Here is a 20048-nt window from a genome sequence, read left to right as displayed (position 1 = left end):
GACCTATTGAAGCGCTGCCACGGCGCGAATGTAAACACAACCTAACGGGAGTACAACTCAAAATTATTATGGAGATATCGTCATTTTTGTCCCACTGCTTCCGGTTTATCGTTTCTGCTCGAGAGAGACCAGATGCAGGCAGGAGGAGGGAACGTATGTGCTGCTTGCGCACTAGTAGGCCATTTATGCGCCTACTAGTGTGGAACAAGCAAGTATGCACTGACTCGACAGAGTGCAGTTCTAGTTTACTACTGTGGGCGGGCAGTAGCGTGCTGCTAACGCCACACAAACTGTTTATAGTTTATATTTGGCCGGGGGTTGGGAGGGGGTTTGTTTTCGTGATTATTGATTTCAGTTGTTTCCCCATGTAAACTGTGCCTATTATTATTACTTTATTATTCTCTTTTCGTGGCTTCTATATAAAATACCGCAGAGTTAACCCGACGGTCCCGTTGTTTTTGTCCTTTAGCAATAATTATCCTTTCAGTGTAAAAGGCCGATTGTTACACAGTCACCGACATACGCAGCCGAAAACAGTACTAGCGCTCTGCTCGCGCAAGTAACAAGTAGAAATGCACTCACCACTGCCGTTTAAAAATACAGCAGTGGTCAGTGGTCCCTCATTGCCCGGTGGAGTACACAGACATGCACACATACCCAGCCGATACCAACTGTACATAACCCCTATTCACCTTGTACCAATTTTTAAACGTACTTTAGTTACCTCATCGAGAACAGCGGTTTCTCATTGGCTGGTGGAACGTACCGACATACATACCGAGCCCCGATCGCCGTTCTTGGTCCCCGATTGGCCCGAGCGATGGCGACATACATACCTTGGTCCCCGATTGGCCGAGCGACGCCAACGACATACGCAGCCGATTACAGTACTTGCGCGCTCTTCTTGCGTGAAGTAAAAAAAATCAACACTGGTCCAAATATGGGCTCAACTATCCATGACGTCAGGCCACGGCCCTTTTTAACCCCTTCGTCTGGCTATACACTCAATGTCACTCAACACTGATCTGTTACAGGTTTGTGAGTGAAAATGCCCATGTTTAAACAGATGTTTAAGCAGTTGTTGCTGGGCTGTGTGTTGACAGTCATTTTCCTGCAGGCTGCGCCAACAGCCACACCGCCCACACCAGCCGGAGCTGCACCACCACCACCACCACCACCATGCCCCGACATCTCTCCACTCCTCGTCGGTCCTCTGAAGGTGGAGTTCGGTTCCAGGGCGAGTCTCGACCAGATTCTCAAGCAGAACCCCGACGTCGAGCCTGGCGGCCGCCATCGACCCGGGGACTGCGTGGCCTCCCAGAAGGTGGCCGTGATCATTCCCTTCAGGGACCGAGAGGAGCACCTCAAAGTCTGGCTTCACTACCTCCACCCCATCCTCCGGAGGCAGCGGAACGACTACGGGGTCTATGTCGTCCACCAGCACGGAAACGGGACGTTCAACAGAGCTAAGCTGATGAACGTCGGTTACCGCGAGGCTCTGAACGATGACAACTATGACTGCTTTGTGTTCAGCGACGTCGACCTGATACCGATGGACGACCGTAACATATACGGCTGCTCCGGCCAGCCCAGACATCTGATCTCCGGCCTTGAGAAGTGGAACTTCGGGTTACTTCACACTTTCTACGGTGGTGTAAGTGCGTTGAACAAAGAGCAGTTTTTGAAAATCAACGGCTTCCCAAATAACTACTGGGGCTGGGGAGGAGAGGACGACGACATTTATGAAAGGATTGTGTATAAAGGTATGTCTGTGTCACGTCCCGGTGGAAAGGTGGGGTATTACAGGAACATCCCTCATGCGAGAGATAAACTCAACCAAGCCAACCCAAGGAGGTGGGAACTTCTCCGCGGCACCAGGCGGAACATGGCAATGGACGGGATCAATCATCTGTCCTACAAGGTGGTGAGGACAACGAGGCATCCGCTGTACACCAACGTCACCGCAGACATCGGCAATGCTCCTCCTCCATGACAACAATATACAGAGGAAGTGAACTTATTTTCTACAGCGTCTGTCGGAGGCTAGAAGATTGTGTGCGTGTGTGTGTGCGTGTGTGTGTGTGTGTGTGTGTGTGTGTGTGTGTGTTTATCCGGTGCTAATCTCGCATATATACCACTGGAACGATTAGGCGCCCAACTGTCTTCTGCACACTGCCTTGCTTACTTACTCGTATTGGAATAATTGGTGTGTTCTATGGGGCGGCTGTGGCTCAGGAGGTAGAGCCACCATTGGTGTGTGGATGATCCAATGGTCGTCCAATGATCCTTGGGTCGGCGGTTAGAATCCCGGCTCCTCCTCCTGTCCACATGTCGAAGTGTCCTTGGGCAAGACACTGAACCCTACATTGCCTCCAACGAGTCGGTCGGTGTGAGCTCGGCCACCATCGGTGTGCGAATGTGGGAAGTGATGACTCTGGCGTCGACTGTTCGCCACTTCACCTCCCAATGTGTGAATGAATGAACCGTTGTGAAGCGCTTTGAGCACTTGGAAAAGCGCTATAAAAATGCTAATCTTCTAAATTAACCACAACCTCTGGGGGGGGGGGGTGAGGTATACATGGGATGGAGCCACCCGAGGATTTGTGGAAGGAAGCGCTATCTAGAATAAACTCGTCTTGTTTTATGTGCCTTATATCCAATGTGTCTTATCCAATTTAAAGTGGTCCATAGGACACACTACACCAAAGCAGAATGCTTCCAGACAAATAATGACTTGTGTACCAGGTGTCTTTACTCACCTGCTGCAGACCTATACACACACTTTTTGTACTCCTGCCCAAAACATGTTCCTTTTTAGAAACACCTTTTCGATACTCTCCGCAGTCTTTGGCTTTCCTGTGCCTCCGTGTCCCGTTAGTTGCTATTTCCGGGTGTGTCTCCAGTGGTGGGCAGATTCAGTATACTGTAGGTGTCAGGCAGCTAGATCATAGCGAGGCGCCGCATTTTTCTTCGCTGGAAGCAAAATTCACCTATAGAAAAAATAATCTCAACTATAGCGGCTCTCTCTCTCTCTCTTCTTTAGCTTCTTTTATATGGTCATGTCTTGCCTACAGGTTTCTTTCCTAATTATTTTTTGTAAGTATTGTTTATTATCGTATATTTTTTCTACAAGTCTATTCTCCCCTCAGGGCTAGCGGGTGGGTGGGTATGTCTATTCTCCCCTCAGGGCTAGCGGGTGGGTGGGTATGTCTATTCTCCCCTCAGGGCTAGCGGGTGGGTGGGTATGTCTATTCTCCCCTCAGGGCTAGCGGGTGGGTGGGTATGTCTATTCTCCCCTCAGGGCTAGCGGGTGGGTGGGTATGTCTATTCTCCCCTCAGGGCTAGCGGGTGGGTGGGTATGCGTTATTGTTGGTTTTTGTCATGGATGTTGTTGTTTTTTTGGGGGTTTTTTTTTGTGTACTTTGTTCCTTGTATGTCTTTAAAAAAAATGCAATTCATTCTACCAGTATACGCTATAAACCACGTAGACAGAATGTACAAAAAATAACTGTAGCCATATGTAGAAGAAGTAGCGTACGGAGGAGGAGGAGGGGACGCATGGGGATATATAGGAAGAATGTGCACTTCAGTTCGATGGCCTTTTTTCCAGATGATATAATGTCGTGTCTGAGCACTTAAATGTGAAGGCTTGGTGTCTGGCTGTATAGTGAAGTGACAATGACCGCTGGCCACGGAACCACTTCACCAGGTAGACTTAACAATAGATATAATGGCACACTATACTTTAGTATTCAAACTAACTGCAAATGTAGCCTATATGTGTGCTATTATACAACAAGACCTATACATTTGGAACGATCTTCCATTCCACATCAAGGCTATATAAGCCCCGCCCTGGAGATTTTTGAGTGGTGCAACCAGTGATTTCACTTAATTCAAATATCACTTATTTTTTTGTTTTGTTGTGATAATCCTCTCTACTATAGAGTGTGCTGACCATATAAGGAGTTCCTCCCTGTCCCCAGTTAACCCCTGGGGGGGGTCAAAAAACCTTAGGTTTCGTTTTTGGTTCTCTATCCTGATTGGATGAAAGCTTGGGTCCCATGGCAAAAACGAAACCTAAGGTTTTTTGAGTGAAATCACTGAATATACCTTTAACTCAAATCTCTGCTTCTCGGGGGGTCCCCTGAGAAAAAACATATTTTGAGATGGAAATCCAGGGTGGTCCATGACACGAAAAAGGTTTGAGAACCACTGATATTTAACCTATTCTGCATGGTCGGGAACCCCTTGTGGTGTTTTAAAGCATTATGTTATACTTTAGCTATATGAAAAATAGCAGATCTAAAAACGTGTAGGTCTGCTATTTTTGAAAAATCGTGAAAATGTGCCTCAAATCTTTGAATATATTATTACAGAGTGAACATTTTAACTCAAGTCTTTGCTTCTGGGGAGGTCCCTGGAACAGCATATTTTCAGATGGGGGGGGGGGGGCGGAGGCATATTATATATAATTTTTGGGGGTCCTTGACATGAAATATTGAACACCACTGATACAGAAAACATACGGTTTTCCAGAAAACTGTCAGGATTTTGTCAGGTCTATTTAAACATGGGGGGTTTTAGAAGGCGTTAGTGGAATCGGCCTCAGGTCTTTATGGGTCGAAGAGGTTATTTAAATCGATCTCGTGTGTGTGTGTGTGTGTGTGTGTGTGTGTGTGTGTGTGTGTGTGTGTGTGTGTGTGTGTTTGTTTATTAAAGGATACCCACCAGAGACACGTGAAAGAGCCTCTGGTCTTCCTGGGCTTCTGAACAAAGCAAATACAAAAAGACAAAACATTCACATTATAAAATCAAATCCAACATTGTAGTCTATTCTAGCTAAACAAATGAATACACAAATAACAGTTACATCGTTATGTAATTACGTGTGTCGTGCGTGTGTGCGTGTGTGCGTGCGTGCTCACATGACGTGTATATCGGCTCCACTAGTTAAAAGATCCACTGTGAGCTGTGAGCATAAGTGTTGTCCATTCATGCTCCATGAGTCTTCTGCAGTGCTCTGTGCGTGCGTGCGTGCGTGCGTGCCTGCCTGCCTGCCTGCCTGCCTGCGTGCGTGCGTGCGTGCCTGCCTGCGTGCCTGCCTGCGTGCGTGCGTGCGTGCGTGCGTAAGAGCATCATGGCCGGGTTCTCACCCTTCTGAAGCGGCGCGGCTGCAGAGGGATTTACACACTGCTCACCCCCTGAGGCGTCAACACTGCTTCAAAGAGCAGGGGGGTCAGGGCTGCACTGTACCCACTATAGCCCCTTAAACGCTTATGTGTCTTATATATATACACACACACACACACACACACACGCACGCGCACACACACACACACACACACACACACACGTGCGTGTGTGTGTGTGTGTGTGTGTGTGTGTGTGTGTGCATTTACTACACTTGCGAGGCTGAAAGTGTCCTCACAAGTATAGCAGATATGGCGCTTTGGTCTCATGGTTAAAAAGGGATTTTGGGGCAGTTCTAGGCTTAAAGATTTGTATTTAATCCTAACCCTCAACCCAGAGACTGGGATTAGGATTATACACATTTAGAGGATATAGGTTTTCGGGGGTTTATAGGTTTGGAGCTATAGGCCTGATTTTGTAGCCTATACATACAGTACGTACTTAAACCATGTCATGACAGTTTTCTGAAAAACCTGATGATTTGAGTTAAAAAACGTTCGCTCTGAAAGAATATATATTCACAGATTTGCGCCCGCCACATGTTCAGGATTTTTTCAAAAATAGCAGACCTACACAAGGTCGTAGCGCGGCACTCGGTGCTGCGCTACGACCTTGTGTAGGTCTGCTATTTTCCAATAGCGTCTAAAGTATACAACACGATGCTAAAATCCAACCAAAAGGGGGTTCCCGTCCTGAATGGGATAAATTGTGTGGCGGCGTCATCGCGCACCGAAAATAGCTGATCTACAAGCTTGTTGTATACATTATAGCTATTTTCGGCTTTATATATATAGGATTATGGGTAAAGATTCAAGAAATACCCGAGTATAAGGATGACATTGATGACGTGTCCCTCCTGAAATGTTATGTCATCACGAGTATACTGCGATATAAACGTGTGGATGTGTGTGGATGTGTGTGCGTGTGTGGATGTGTGTGCGTGTGTGCGCGCGCCAGTCGTCTCTATACCCAGGGTGTCATCTCCTGTCTTCATGTATTCTCTTTCATCTCTCTGGTCATCCCTCTCTCATCCCCTCCCCCCCCTGCCCTCCCACCCCCTCTCTCTCTCTCTCTCTCTCTCTCTCTCTCTCTCTCAGAGATATATATATATCAGTATTCTGGGGCCAAAGAAAGAAACATGTTATTTTTCTTTCTCTGTGTCTGTCTATGAACTTCACACGCACGCCCGTGCACACGCGTGCACACACACGCGCACGCATGTGCACGTGCGTGCGCGCTGTCTTGCAGTAGAACAAATGGAGTCCATATGAAGTGTATACCTGTAGAAAGCCATAGGCTATGCAGGAGCAGCGTTGAGCTCAGATTCTCTCCTCTGATGTATTCAACCTGCGCTGCTCCATAGTACAGTACTGTGGCATGGCATGTAGAGCACCGAAGTCTGACGCCAATGTCAGTTAGTTAGTTAGTTAGTTAGTTAGTTTCATTTATTGTCCACGTGTGGAAATTCGTCTTCGGTCTCAAACAGTAAAAAAAAAACGGTTACAACAACAGCCAACAACACTTAACACAATTATTTTCTCATGGCAAAAAAGTGCAGGACAACATTGGCAGATACATTGGAAAACAAACAAATCTAGCGAGACATTTGGCATTGTCTCGCTCGGCATTTGGTATGAAAGAATTTTTAAAAATGTTACGGTTAGCTCTCGGGAGAGGGCGCTAATAGTCCACGGTTTCATGTACTTTTCATTTGCATCGTAATCCCCATAGGGGTATTTTAGATCGCCTCATTTACTGTACTGTGTTTGAAAAATAAGGAAAAAAATCATCCAGGCCGCTTCACTCACTCATATGGATATGAAGAATCAACTGACTGAGAGATAACGCTATTGTTACTGCTGCTGAATTGGTTAATTTTTTTTGCTAGAAACAGACTGTATCACATATGAGAGACTGACTGTCGCAAACGACACCGAGACACCTCCCCGACAATAACGCTGAGACAGCTTGTTTATTTTTTAAACGATTATGGAAACGATTTTTAAGATGACCTCGTGTTATTCTCCATGTAGAGAAATGACTTCCGTGAACCAGGGGGAATCGAGGGGACTTCGGCGCTCTATGTCTATAGTATTAGTATGGCAACAAGAGACATCCTGTGAGCATATATACGTTGCTTCTTTTCTCCATATTTTATTTTATCTCCCAAAGTTTCATCATGCTACAGCGTCAAACAAAAGCATCAAACACAGCAGATCTACGAGCTTGAAGAGCTCGTAAAAAGCTCTTGTACTGGATATTTTAAACTCACAACAAAAGTGTAATGAATTTCACGTGGGGAAAAGGTTTTAGAAGTGTCGAGAACACAGTCACGTATTTATTAACAAGAGCGCTCCGTGGAGAATGACACAACACCGAAGTGTCACGGCACCTCCCAATTACAGCTTCACACCCTCTCATGCACTTCGAGAGGTCTCACAATGAAAGCCACACATAGGTTGAAAATAAACACAACACTCATTTAACACATGGCCTTAAATGGCTGTCTGCTAGAAATCCCTAGAACAGGCTCTTGACTGCTGGCACCGTTGTGAAAGAGTTCTATTAACTCCTCTTGTCCTATAATACAGGGACTGCTAACTCTGTCAGCAGTTCTCTAAAGGCGGACGCTTATGGATAGAAATGTCATTTTCCCATTACAACATATGAAGAGCATAGATGCAAAGCTCTAATCATTATAGTCTAATGCCATTACAACATATGAAGAGCATAGATACATATCTCTAATCATTATAGTCTAATGCCATTACAACATATGAAGAGCATGATACATATAGCTCTAATAATTATAGTCTAATGCCATTACAACATATGAAGAGCATAGATGCATAGCTCTAATCATTATAGTCTAATGCCATTACAACATATGAAGAGCATAGATATACATATCTCTAATCATTATAGTCTAATGCCATTACAACATATGAAGAGCATAGATATGCATAGCTCTAGTCATTGGAGTCGAATGCCTTTGCATTAGAGCTCTACAACATATTTATGAAGAGCATAGATATATCTCTAATCATTAGAGTCTAATGCCTTTGCATTAGAGCTCTCGTCTTCCCGAGCTTGCATGAAATGCAGACCAGCCTCTCGACTGTAAGCGAGAATAAAAAGAGCGTTTAGGCTATACTCACCAATACAAAGATGGCTTGTGTGAGTAGAAAGGACTTTTCCGGTGAGTAGCGCAAACGTTCTTTTAATTGTCGCTATACAGGCGAGACAGAGGCTGGTCTGCATTTCATGCGAGCGCAGGAAGTCGAGAGTAGCATGGCTCTATAACGCAACGGAATTAGAGCTATATGGACCAGAGCTAGTTTGCAGCCCTCGTTTTCTGTTCACCCAGCTGGGTGAACTTCACCAGTATTCACCAGTGTTTATCCAGTCTTCACCCAGGATGAACCGATCCCCAGTCTTTCAGTAGCAGCGAGGACATACATCGCAGGGTGCTTTGCCTTCAAGGCGATGATGAAACAGTGAGAAGCATGGGAGCATGTTTCTGTGACTATAATGACAGAAACAACACAGCCATGGGAGGGGAAACGGAACGGCAGGGCAGGGCAGGTCACACACACGCAACGCTCCGTCTCGACGTCCAACAACAAAGCCATTATGGTAAATGGTTAATTCCTGTATAGCAACCTATTTCTCCAAAGCGCTTTACAGTACAATGTGCATTATACATTCACCCAGCCATACGTTCCCTCTCTTTCCGACAGCATGCAGAGCAGGAAACCATCCATGCAAGGCACCGACCTGCTCATATACTGTAGGGCCAGGCCCGGATTAACAATGGAACACAGTGGCGCTGAAGCCCCCGGGGGGCCCGCAGCTTGCGGGGCCCCCGGGGGCCCGCAACTTGCAGGGCCCTGTGTGTGAAATACACACATATTCACAGTAGCCTATTCATAGTCACCGACGCAACACAGGAACCCCAGCTGGTGTCTTTGGTCGTCCCAACAGTTTCTTAACCACTCGGTGGGAGCTAAGAGACGCAGAATTAGCAGATCAGGGAGCAGTCTTATAACTCTATGGGAGCAGCCTTAGAACTCTATGGGAGCAGCCTTATAACTCTATGGGAGCAGCCTTATAACTCTATGGGAGCAGCCTTATAACTCTATGGTAGCAGCCTTATAACTCTATGGTAGCAGCCTTATAACTCTGATGGGAGCGACCTTATAACTCTATGGGAGCAGCCTTATAACTCTATGGGAGCAGCCTTATAGCTCTATGGGAGCGGCCTTATAACTCTATGGGAGCGGCCTTATAACTCTATGGGAGCAGCCTTATAACTCTATGGGAGCAGCCTTATAACTCTATGGGGAGCAGCCTTATAACTCTATGGGGAGCAGCCTTATAACTCTATGGGAGCAGTCTTATAACTCTATGGGATCAGCCTTATAACTCTATGGGAGCAGCCTTATAACTCTATGGGGAGCAGCCTTATAACTCTATGGGGAGCAGCCTTATAACTCTATGGGAGCAGTCTTATAACTCTATGGGATCAGCCTTATAACTCTATGGGAGCAGCCCCAGATGATTAGCTTCATCTGTAACATTATTTTCTCTCTCAACAGTAAACACACATACATATACTGTATACAGAATACATATCTAAAAATTACAATGCAATGACATTTAAGACCTTTTTATTACCAATTTTGCCAAAGTGTCAAATATTACATGAGAAAGAGGCAGACATTGTGAAAGTAGCCGATCTACAAGCTCACCAACGCCTCACGGCTGATGCCCAAGCAGCCAGCCGGCCGCTCTATACCTCCTGAGCCACAAAGTTGCCTTTTTTAACAAGTCAGACATGGTTACCGTGGCAAATAGCGTCCTTCTCGACCTGTAGAAGACCATTTTATGGTCGAAACATGTCGGCTGTTGCCTTTTTAATCTAATAAAGGCTTTCCTCTTTTTAACTTTTGAGTGCTCGGATCGTCTTTCTTTTTTCTATATGCCTTGATCCCGTTTGATCCGTGTGAGCACCTTTTTTTTCCCTTTTTTTTACCATCGTCACTTTTTTTATTATCTCCGGTGAGCACCTGGTTATTCCCTTTTTTTCTCGGCATACTGTTTCTATTGAAGAATCACAAAATCATTAACATACAAATGTTTGCCTTTTTTCCCCTCCACTTCTTCCTGTTGTCTTGCCTCCTCTCTTCGTCTCCTGTCTTTATATAATGCTCTCCTCCATTCATTCTGTGCTGTCTGTCACTCAGGTGGGTCAGTGAGTTACCAGCAACACAGCCTCGTCTGGTTCTGAACGACTAAATGTGAAGACCCAAGCCTCTACACCAGACTAGTATGAAGACCCATGAGCCTCTACACCAGACTGAATGAAGACTCAAGCCTCTACACCAGACTGAATGAAGACCCAAGCCTCTAAACCAGACTGAATGAAGACACAAGCCTCTAAACCAGACTGAATGAAGACACAAGCCTCTAAACCAGACTGAATGAAGACACAAGCCTCTACACCAGACTGAATGAAGACCCCAAGCCTCTACACCAGACTAGTATGAAGACCCATGAGCCTCTACACCAAACCAGGTGGCAAGGAAGCTCTGCTGGACTTGAGGCCAAATAGGAAGTCGTCAGCATGCCGTTCTAATTAATGGCCCAGCAGGTGTCGCTATTTCCCCTCCTGCTCCTGCAGTCAAATGAAAAGGTAGCTTCAAAACGGGTCTGTAATACATCTGTATAGAAACCAATGGGTCACGGGTGGTGGTTCCCTTCGTACATATTCTTTGAGGGGCCCCTCGAAAGATAGCTAGATTCTGTCACAAACATTAAATGCCTGCATTGACAATAAATGGAGAACTGTGTCTGAGCAAATCGTCTGGGTATGTATGTCGGTAGCCTCAGAAACACAGAAGTTTTTATTTCCAGGGAGAGAAAAAAAAAGTCTGGGACCGAGTCCACTTCAATACGGCATGCAGTAGCGCAAATCTATACTGATTTCTGATCGTCTGCACCTTTGTTAAATTGACACAGACGCACACGTACACACACACTCCTCTCTCTCTCTCTCTCTCTCTCTCTCTCTCTCTCCGTCACTCTAATTAATTAGTCTCATGTCGCGCAGCTGCGTCTAGATTATCCCGGCGGATCCTGCCGGGAGCTGCCTATGCCACAGAAAGCATAGGTGGACCCCAGGCCAAATTGATGTATTTGGCTTATATGGATGGACCCCCATCTGGAAATATTTTGTGCCAAGGGGCAGGGAACGCCTTGACATATTTGGCTACATATTTGAACCCCCTCATGGACCCCTATGTGTTTGAGAACCACTGCTCTTCCCTCCAAGTTTGACAGAACTCCTTCTGTTTGTTCTCGAGTTATTCTGCTGTAACTATCAAAGGCATGAACGTTATGCTTTTGTAAATGAAGGCTTTTATACTTCATCATGCAAAAGTGTTGTACACACTTGTAGTGAACATAACAGATCTACAAGCTCCCAACGTGTTGCAACGGGAGCTTGCAGGTTGGCTATTTTCACTATTTTTAAATGGCATGGCGGAACAGTTCTCCACCCAGGGCGCCAGGTCCGTATAGGGAGGGGCGCTGTGTAGCCCTCAAAATAATAAAATGTAATAAGAATAAATGAAATATGCACGTGCGGGGGCTACCTCTACTAATCTCGCACCTGGGCGCCGAGAGGCATCGAACCGGCCCTGATTGTGACAGCAATGATAACCTGTCCAGCTGCATCTAAATGAAACCTAATGAGGCCGTCACTCAGGGAGAGGAGTTCTTATCGGACAATTTAAATTAAATCGTTTATGTTATTATTGTGCAAATAAAAGGGTACCGGTTTCACGGCATGTTCTCCAACAACAACAATGCACTTTATTGTATCCGAGAGTTGAGCTCAGCTCAGATTAGTTTCTATACTCGTCAAATTATAATTGCTATTTTCCACAAAAAAATAAATAAACCAAAGATGAATAAGGAAACTTCCAAGTGCTGTCATTTCTCGTTTGATCATGAACTCCCTTCAGACACCGCGGATAGGACCACAAACGCTAATATTTGATTGTGAATAATAACGTAACGTTATGCCACGATGAGTTATACTTTTTATATTCGAGCTTTGTGTGGAGTTTAGACGTTTGCTGCAGGTATCTCTAGCCTATATAGCCCAGCCAGGGCGGGAACCCCTTTGGGTGATTTAAGGAGTGTGTTTATACTTTAGCTATACTGAAAAATAGCAGATCTTCAAGCTCATAGCGCGGCACCGAGTGCCACACTACGAGCTTGTAGATCTGCTATTTATTTTTTTTTATCTTAAAAAAATATTTTTAAGTCAAATCTTTGCTTCCGGGCGGTCCCTGGAACAAAATATTTTCAGATGGGGGTCGGCGGCCAATTTCATATTATCTCTGGGGTCCTTTGACATGAAATAGTTTGAGAACGACTGACAGAGAAACATACGGTTTTTTCAGATAGCCGTCTATGATTTAGAAGACATTTCCGTAGAATCACACGTAGAACACATGGTCTAAATGGGCTATAGTCAGTGAGTCATTTGTTCCTGTCAGTGTAACTGTCATCGGTTGGCATGTTTACGCATGGAATATAATGGAGCGGAGGAAATGTGGTGACACGTGGGGGGATTTCAGAATGTGTGTAAAGGGATTGGAAATCACAGGGAATTCACATTTGAGACGGGGAGGGAATTAACGTTCTATCATTTTGCCACTGTGTAAGTCCTGACTCCTCGTAATGTTGCAACAAATACACATGGATCCTTTAAGATGACGTGCCATGGCTTTGGTCACACACACACACACACACACGCATAAGCCACCGCCGATGATGATGATGATGAAAGCAAGTACATCAAATACATATAGAAATAGAAATATTCAGCAAGAATCATACGTACGCTAAGAACCTAACAGTGGAATATCTGTCACTCATTCTTGAGATGAGGGACAAAAGTGGAAAAAACATGTCCCACACATAAGAGCCTTATTTTATGTAAAAAATAAATTAATTCATAAAAATAAAAGCACTTGCAAAGTTAAGTGTAATACAGTTGTGTATTATTATGCCCTTAATTTCATTATAATTGTTTTCATATTCCATCTGAATTAGTTAAAAGCAGGCCCTGTACCCAAAAAGGCCTGTATTTAGCCTGTCCCCAGCAAGTGGCCACAATTTCAAACTGCCAAAAAAGTGTCTAATACTGTCACAATCACATAAATATACATACTAAATTAAAGTAGATTGTCAACAACATAGCAAATAATATACACAGTTAATTTTAATTTATATTTTCTATTAAATATCTCATATCAAATGTTCGTCCCACGTCTCCGTCAACTCCGTCAGGTTTTTTTAAAAGTCTTAAATTAATCAGAAAATATTGTCGACAGATTTAGCCTGAAGACTCCTTTTCCAAGTCCCATTTATATTTGTTGCAACAGTGGAGTACCTGGTCTGACAAGCATTCAATTGTTTGATATTTTAAACAAACAATGTTGATAACAATGTGGTCACAGCTTTTACATGTCAACTCCGTCAGGACATTATTATGATCTTTGTTAAGAATTCCAAAATAATGTTTATTATTTTAGTTTAGGGGTTAGGTTTAGCTAACAAAATTAAGCAAAAACAAAATGGCTACATTGTACTAAAGAGGGTTAAGATGAAAACAAATGCCATTTTGTCAACTCCGTCAGACGTCAACTCCGTCAGATTTTGTGTCTGACGGAGTTGACGTGTATCTGACGGAGTTGACAAAAGTGTTCCTAAAACAATAAAATTATTGTTTTTGAATAATGGGCAGTATTCTAATTTGGCACACAGTTAGAGCATGCCTTAAGGAACATTTTTGGCTATGGGGCCATCACAGATTTGTCTCGTGGTGACCATGGCAGCCATATTACAAAAGAGCCGCCACCTGATGTTATTTTACAATAACTCAAGTTCTACACCACCTAGGATCTTGATTCTGGTGACTAAGACCTCATTTTCAAGGATGATGGATACAGTGGTACAATTTAGACTTTCCCTGTGACCATGGCAGCCATTTTTCAAAATGGCCGCCACCTGCTGTTATTTTACAATAACTCAAGTTCTACACCACCTAGGATCTTGATTCTGGTGACTAATCATACATTTTCAAGGATGTGGGGTACATTGGTAATATTTAGATTTGTCCTGTGACCATAGCAGCCATTTTTTTTCCAAAATGGCCGCCACCTGCTGTTATTTTACAATAACTCAAGTTTTAGACCACCTAGGATCTTGATTTTGGCGACTAATCATACATTTTAAAAGATGAGAAATACAGTGGTACTATTTCAATTTGTCCTGTGACCATGGCAGCCATTGTTTTTCAAAATGACCACCAACCTGCTGTTATTTTACCAATAACTCAAGTTTTAGACCACCAAGGATCTTGATTCTGGCGACTAATCATTACATTTTCAAGGATGAACTTTCTCTGGGAGAGGTAAGGGCTTATTTCAGGTGCAGGTTGAGTTTCTACTGACAGGACATTAAAAGGAGGTGGGCTTTCTGGCCTTTGACTTGCCCCTTTCAGGTACAGATGCACAGTTTGACTTCACTGGCCACTGCAGGGAACTGTGGGGGAGAAACTTTGGTCTCTTGACACCCCGATTAGGTTCAGGGTTTTTTTTGGTGGAGACTTGCCTTTCATGACATCTTTGCTGCAGCAGTTGATCTCCTTACTGCCAGTGGTGGCACACTCTGGGTCTCTGGGGCATTGTATCTTGGTGGCCTCCTGCCAGTGTTTCTCCATCCTTCTCCTGAGCTCTGTGTTCTGGGGCTCTGTTATAGTCAACTTACATTGTCTTGGCTGGAGATTGCTTTCCTGCAGGGTCCAGCCCAGTCTTGTGCAGATGGCTGCTGGCCCACCTGGAGGCCCCAACCTCACTTGTTCGGTTGGTGTGATTAGGTGGGGTGGTCTTCCCCAATCAGGATGAGGGGTTTGACCCTTTCAAACGGCAGTCTGGCCAAGTGTCTGTATTTAGTTGTGAGTTTAGATACAGGATACGATTGCTCACCCAGCCCCAGGTGACATGAGGTGAAGGCTCCTTTGATTTGGTAACATTGCTTTGGTTGACATGCTGGGGACACAGAGAAAGACACTGATGCCTTCAGTGTCTGCACATCCTGCCTGATGGTCCTGAAGCCAAATCTTCTGTCTTCAGTCTTTCCCTCACTGTTCACTGCTCACTGTTCACCTCACCGAATTTAGCCCAAGGAGTTTGACCCCTAGTTTGGCCATAGACCCCCTAGTTTGGCCATAGCCACTTGCCCAAAGGTGCCGACATGTGCTGACCTCATCACATCTGTGATGATGGCTATGGCCGTTTTTAGCCAACGTAGTGTTTTTTGTGCAAAACTAATGCTTGGAATGGATCCAGAATCATGAAAAGCCCCTAGTTTGACATGCCACATGCTACTTAAAGCATAATGAAATTTAGAACATTTAGCCTTATATTGGTTGTTGATGGTACCCAACTTTCAGCAGCTGTCAAACATGCCCCTAGGGTGGTCAAATAGAAACCAATGTGGGATATGTTAGTAGACACCTTTACAAACATTGGTGAAGAAAATTCTTGGTAAGAAATGTATTCACAGATTTTATATTATTCTGATAATATTCCCTGAGTAAATTGGTAAAATAATAGCAGGTCCACCATTTTTGAAAATGTCTACCATCCATGGTCACAGGATAAATCTAAATAGTACAACTGTATTCCTCACCCTTGAAAATGTATGATTAGTCACCAGAATCAAGATCCTAGGTGGTGTAGAACTTGAGTTATTGGGAAATAACAGAAAGTTGGCGGCCATTTTGAAAAATGTCTACCATGGTCACAGGACAAATCTAAATAGTACCAATGTATCCCACATCCTTGAAAATGTATGATTAGTCACCAGAATCAAGATCCTAGGTGGTGTAGAACTTGAGTTATTGGGAAATAACAGAAAGTTGGCGGCCATTTTGAAAAATGGCTGCCATGTTCACAGGGCAAATCTAAATAGTACCACTGTATTCCTCATCCTTGAAAATGTGGGATTAGTCACCAAAATCAAGATCCTAGGTGGTCTAGAACCTAAATCAGTTAAACTTGTCAACTCCGTCAGATGTTCGTCAACTCCGTCAGACGTTCGTCCCGTGATGTTTTTGTTAATTTCCAAAGAAATAGAAAATTAGCTGTCAAATCTTTTGTGCTTATGTATTGAAACACCAACTGAAATGATACGTAATGATGATTTTTTTTTTTTTTTACATGGTTTTCATGTTATAATATTGAAAATAAAGGTTGAAATGACGGTTTTGAGAAATTGGATATTTCATAATAGTGTGATATTGGAACAAAATAATATTAAAAGATTTGTATTACTTAACTTGATTACTGAAAGCCATTATAAGATAACTGAGGACTTTATATTATTGTTGAAATGATAAAATTCAATTAAAAGGGATTTTAGTGTGTCTGACGGAGTTGACATGAATCGGGTATTAAGTGCATAAATGTCCCATTTTAGAAAAAAATGTTATGCGAAAAACCTGTTCCTTCTCAAGATTGGTAGTTGAGACCTGTGTCTACAAATACATCTATTTGATTTGAATGTATCTTAAAAAAAAAAAAAATCCAGTTTGAAAAAGGTTTTGTCCCTTATCTCAAGAATGGGTGCTATAATGAAACAATGCGTATACACTATAGAGTGCTATATGTTACTGTATACATAAAATGCTATCTAAGTTACATAAGTTGAGCCTTTGTTTGCATACGGGCTAAGATGGGAGTCTGAAGAGGTGGGTTTTCAGACTACGGCGGAAGAGTGGGAGTGAGTCTGCAGTTTTGATTGCCATATGGGAAGTGCATTCCATATAGTATTGGAGCCAGAAGGGAGAAGAGTTTGGCCACCCGTTTCGACTGCTCGCTTGGGACGCGTGGAGCGGTGTCCCCGGCGATTTCCTCTCACGTACATCCAAGTAGATGGAGTAAACCTAACCTGGACATCCCACACCTCTCACCTATCCAAGTTGGCTCCCACACATTTTTACCAATGAACTTCCAAACAGTCAACTTCCCAGCCGGGGTGACTGCCCTGATGGAGGGGAAAGGAACTGGTTGGAATAACGTGTTCCTTCCACGCGCTACGTCCAACCAGGGAAACACCCTGTCAGGTGTAAAGGAGCAAGTTGGACACTCAAGCATGAAGGAAGCATGAGTTCAAGTCCGTTGCTCTCCCCTTGTCCCCCATATATGGGGACTAGGTTGGTGGAGGGTGTGTAGAGCCCAGGATCACATTAGATGATTGACACAGGGGTGAAAAATGGGTTACAAAATCGTGGGATAAAAACATATATTTATGTCGGGAGGGGGGGGGGGAATAATTTGTTTTGAATTGATGAAAAGCAAAACAGTATAGGAAAGAAAAATCAAAGGGACCCATACAAGTGTGTCTGCATGACCCACACAAGGGACCCGACCCACTGCTTGGGAAACAGTGCTGCAGGTTATTGATTGACACTCCCTAAAGCAGGCTGAGGCTCTTTAAAATCCTCTGGTAGCTCCGCCCCCCTCCCCCCCAACACACACACGCACAGTCGCACACACGCACAGTCGCACACACACCTGCCTGATACAAACAGACAGATTGATTGTTATGTTTGGAAGGAAAAGAGTTAAATAAACAACCTAATAATGTACTTGCAGTTGAGTAGCGTGGGTAGAGTTGTCAGGGAGTGAAAACTGCTGAGTCACATGCAGCCAGGTGTTGACAATCTTCATGACAAACCACAGCTTTTCTTTCCAACTTCTCCAGGTGAGTTAACTTTGACATCAGTTGAGCTGAGTTGTGTGTAGCATTGTTTCCTCGCCTAGAGTAGTAACCTGTGGGGCTGGGTAAATGTAGCCTACTGTATTATTTTTTTTGTATTCTCGTATATGTGATTAGTGTCTTACCTTGTGGGCCACCTTGTGGGAAAGTAGCTCTTAACATGTCTACGGGGGATTTTTATGAAAAACAAGCTCGGCAGATTGAAAGAGGATAATTCAAGTTTGGACTATACACAGCTGCAATGTTGGTGAGTTTAACGTCGTTTAAGACAAGCAGATCGCAAACGCAAATTGATGAGTGGGGAGTCAATGGAGGGTATTGCAACTCTAGATTCATCCCATTATAAAACAATCTAGAGTTGCAAATTGCGGCTAATAAAATGCTAAATTATAAAACTAAATGACATAAATGTAGCCACTTAACTGTTTACTAGCCCAATTTGCAACACTAGATTATTTTCATGACGGGTTGAATCAGACACAAAGCCATTGACAGCCCATATAGGAAATGTCCTATCTGATCATATTAAATGACGTTAAACTCACCGACATTGCAGCTAAGCTGTACGGAAAGCTTGAAGTGTTTGTTTCATAAAAATCACACCCGTGTGAAGTGAGTGGTGCAACTTCCTGTGGGGATTTCCAGACCCACAGTAACGCACCCAGGGGGGCGGGCCGGTTCCGGCGTGCCGACACGCGTCCGAAATGGTTGAGAAATGACAAAGTTACCGTGCAACGGTCCCTCTACTTTACCCTCTACTGTACTGTACTGTACTGTACTGTACTCTACTGGCACACCCGAAAGCATCATATACAGTTGATATGTGCGTGTGTGTTTGTGTGTGCGTTAGGTTGTGCACAGGTGGTGAAAAACAACCATGTTGTTTTGGTGCTCATACCCAGGCAGCCAGCTACCCAGCTACCCACACACATAGCTCCGTAAGGGAGTGGTTGCACCACTCAAAAATGCACCGTAGACACGTGAGCTACGTTCTGTCAATAGATTGCGTGCAGGTGATTCATTTTCTAAGTGTCAGAGTGTGTCCCACTGCCTCCTGCATTTATGTGTAATTGGTGGTACATACACAGGGCTGTTGAGTGCTTCCAAACTCCAATCACCTGCTGCATCATGGCATTTCTAAGTAGCTCATAACATGTCTAGCCTATACGGTGGATTTTTCAGATACTGTACAGTGCAGTAGAAAGAGGATAAGTCAAGCTTTTAGTACAGCTTCAACGTTGGTGAGTTTTAACGTTGTGATATATTGGAGCAGTGAAGTGTATAGAAGCTGAACAACACGTGTAGATTTCTATTTAATCTCAATATATTATAGAGTCTTATAGCCTGGCGCAGCCAGCCTTCTTCTGCAGCCGTTGCAATGCAAATCGCAAGCCCTAGCATGGCTGTGATATTACATACATTTCATATTATGTCAGATACATGGCCTCAGCCATAGATCAGCCCCATGCATGCCCTCGCGGGTATAGCAGACTCATCGTGGCTGCATTTAAAGTTATGTCTCTTTTCCTCCTAGCTTCACACAGACAACATTCTCTGCTCACGACAGGCCGCGGACAGCGCCCCCCGCATGCATGATTGCAGTGAGTGAGAAGCTGGTCAGCCGGGAGAACGGCGCTGGTCCGTCCACTGCATGCCTTTGACACCAGGAGCTCCCAGCAGGGGAGGAAAGTAGTGGCGAGCTATAGCTATAGCCAGAGAGACAAGACGTATGGATGGTGACTGGAGACCCAGCTGGAGGGCTCATCAGAGGATTAACTACAGAGAGAGAGAGAGAGAGCCTCTCCCTCTATCTCTCTATCCATGGGTTCCAAAGTTTGATCCTGGCATTACTTGGACAACTGAAAGAAGTCAAGTGGAAGATGGCTCAAAGGTAGGATCTTTTTTCCCCCCCCTTCTTCTTTTCTGCTGCTGTTTGTGTTGTTTTACTTCACCTTCATTTAAATTGCATTGAACTCAGAGAGAGAGAGAGAGAG

The 20048-nt window shown here is 44.2% G+C and overlaps 2 protein-coding genes across 2 annotated transcripts in view; both read left to right on the top strand.

The window, feature by feature from the left end:
- The window catches only part of LOC308329479 (proton-coupled folate transporter), a 96562-nt gene extending 86058 nt beyond the window's left edge, over positions 1–10504 (top strand). Inside the window, exon 12 of the mRNA XM_080783800.1 lies at positions 10440–10504. Within this exon, the coding sequence (XP_080639926.1) occupies positions 10440–10491 (52 nt within the window). The 3' untranslated portion in view covers positions 10492–10504. The remainder of the gene's footprint in view (positions 1–10439) is intronic.
- LOC308329146 (beta-1,4-galactosyltransferase 1-like) lies at positions 1049–1993 on the top strand (the record flags this gene model as incomplete). Its single annotated transcript, XM_080783351.1, has 1 exon — positions 1049–1993. The coding sequence occupies one exon, from the start codon at positions 1049–1051 to the stop codon at positions 1991–1993; it is 945 nt and encodes a 314-aa protein (XP_080639477.1).
- Positions 10505–20048: the final 9544 nt, after the last annotated feature.

The sequence above is a fragment of the Protomyctophum bolini genome (genome assembly GCF_963924005.1).
Source record: "Protomyctophum bolini genome assembly, chromosome: 15".
NCBI classification, from domain to species: domain Eukaryota; kingdom Metazoa; phylum Chordata; class Actinopteri; order Myctophiformes; family Myctophidae; genus Protomyctophum; species Protomyctophum bolini.
The sequence above is the reverse complement of the archived record's forward strand: the minus strand, read 5'-3'. Positions and strand labels throughout refer to the sequence as shown.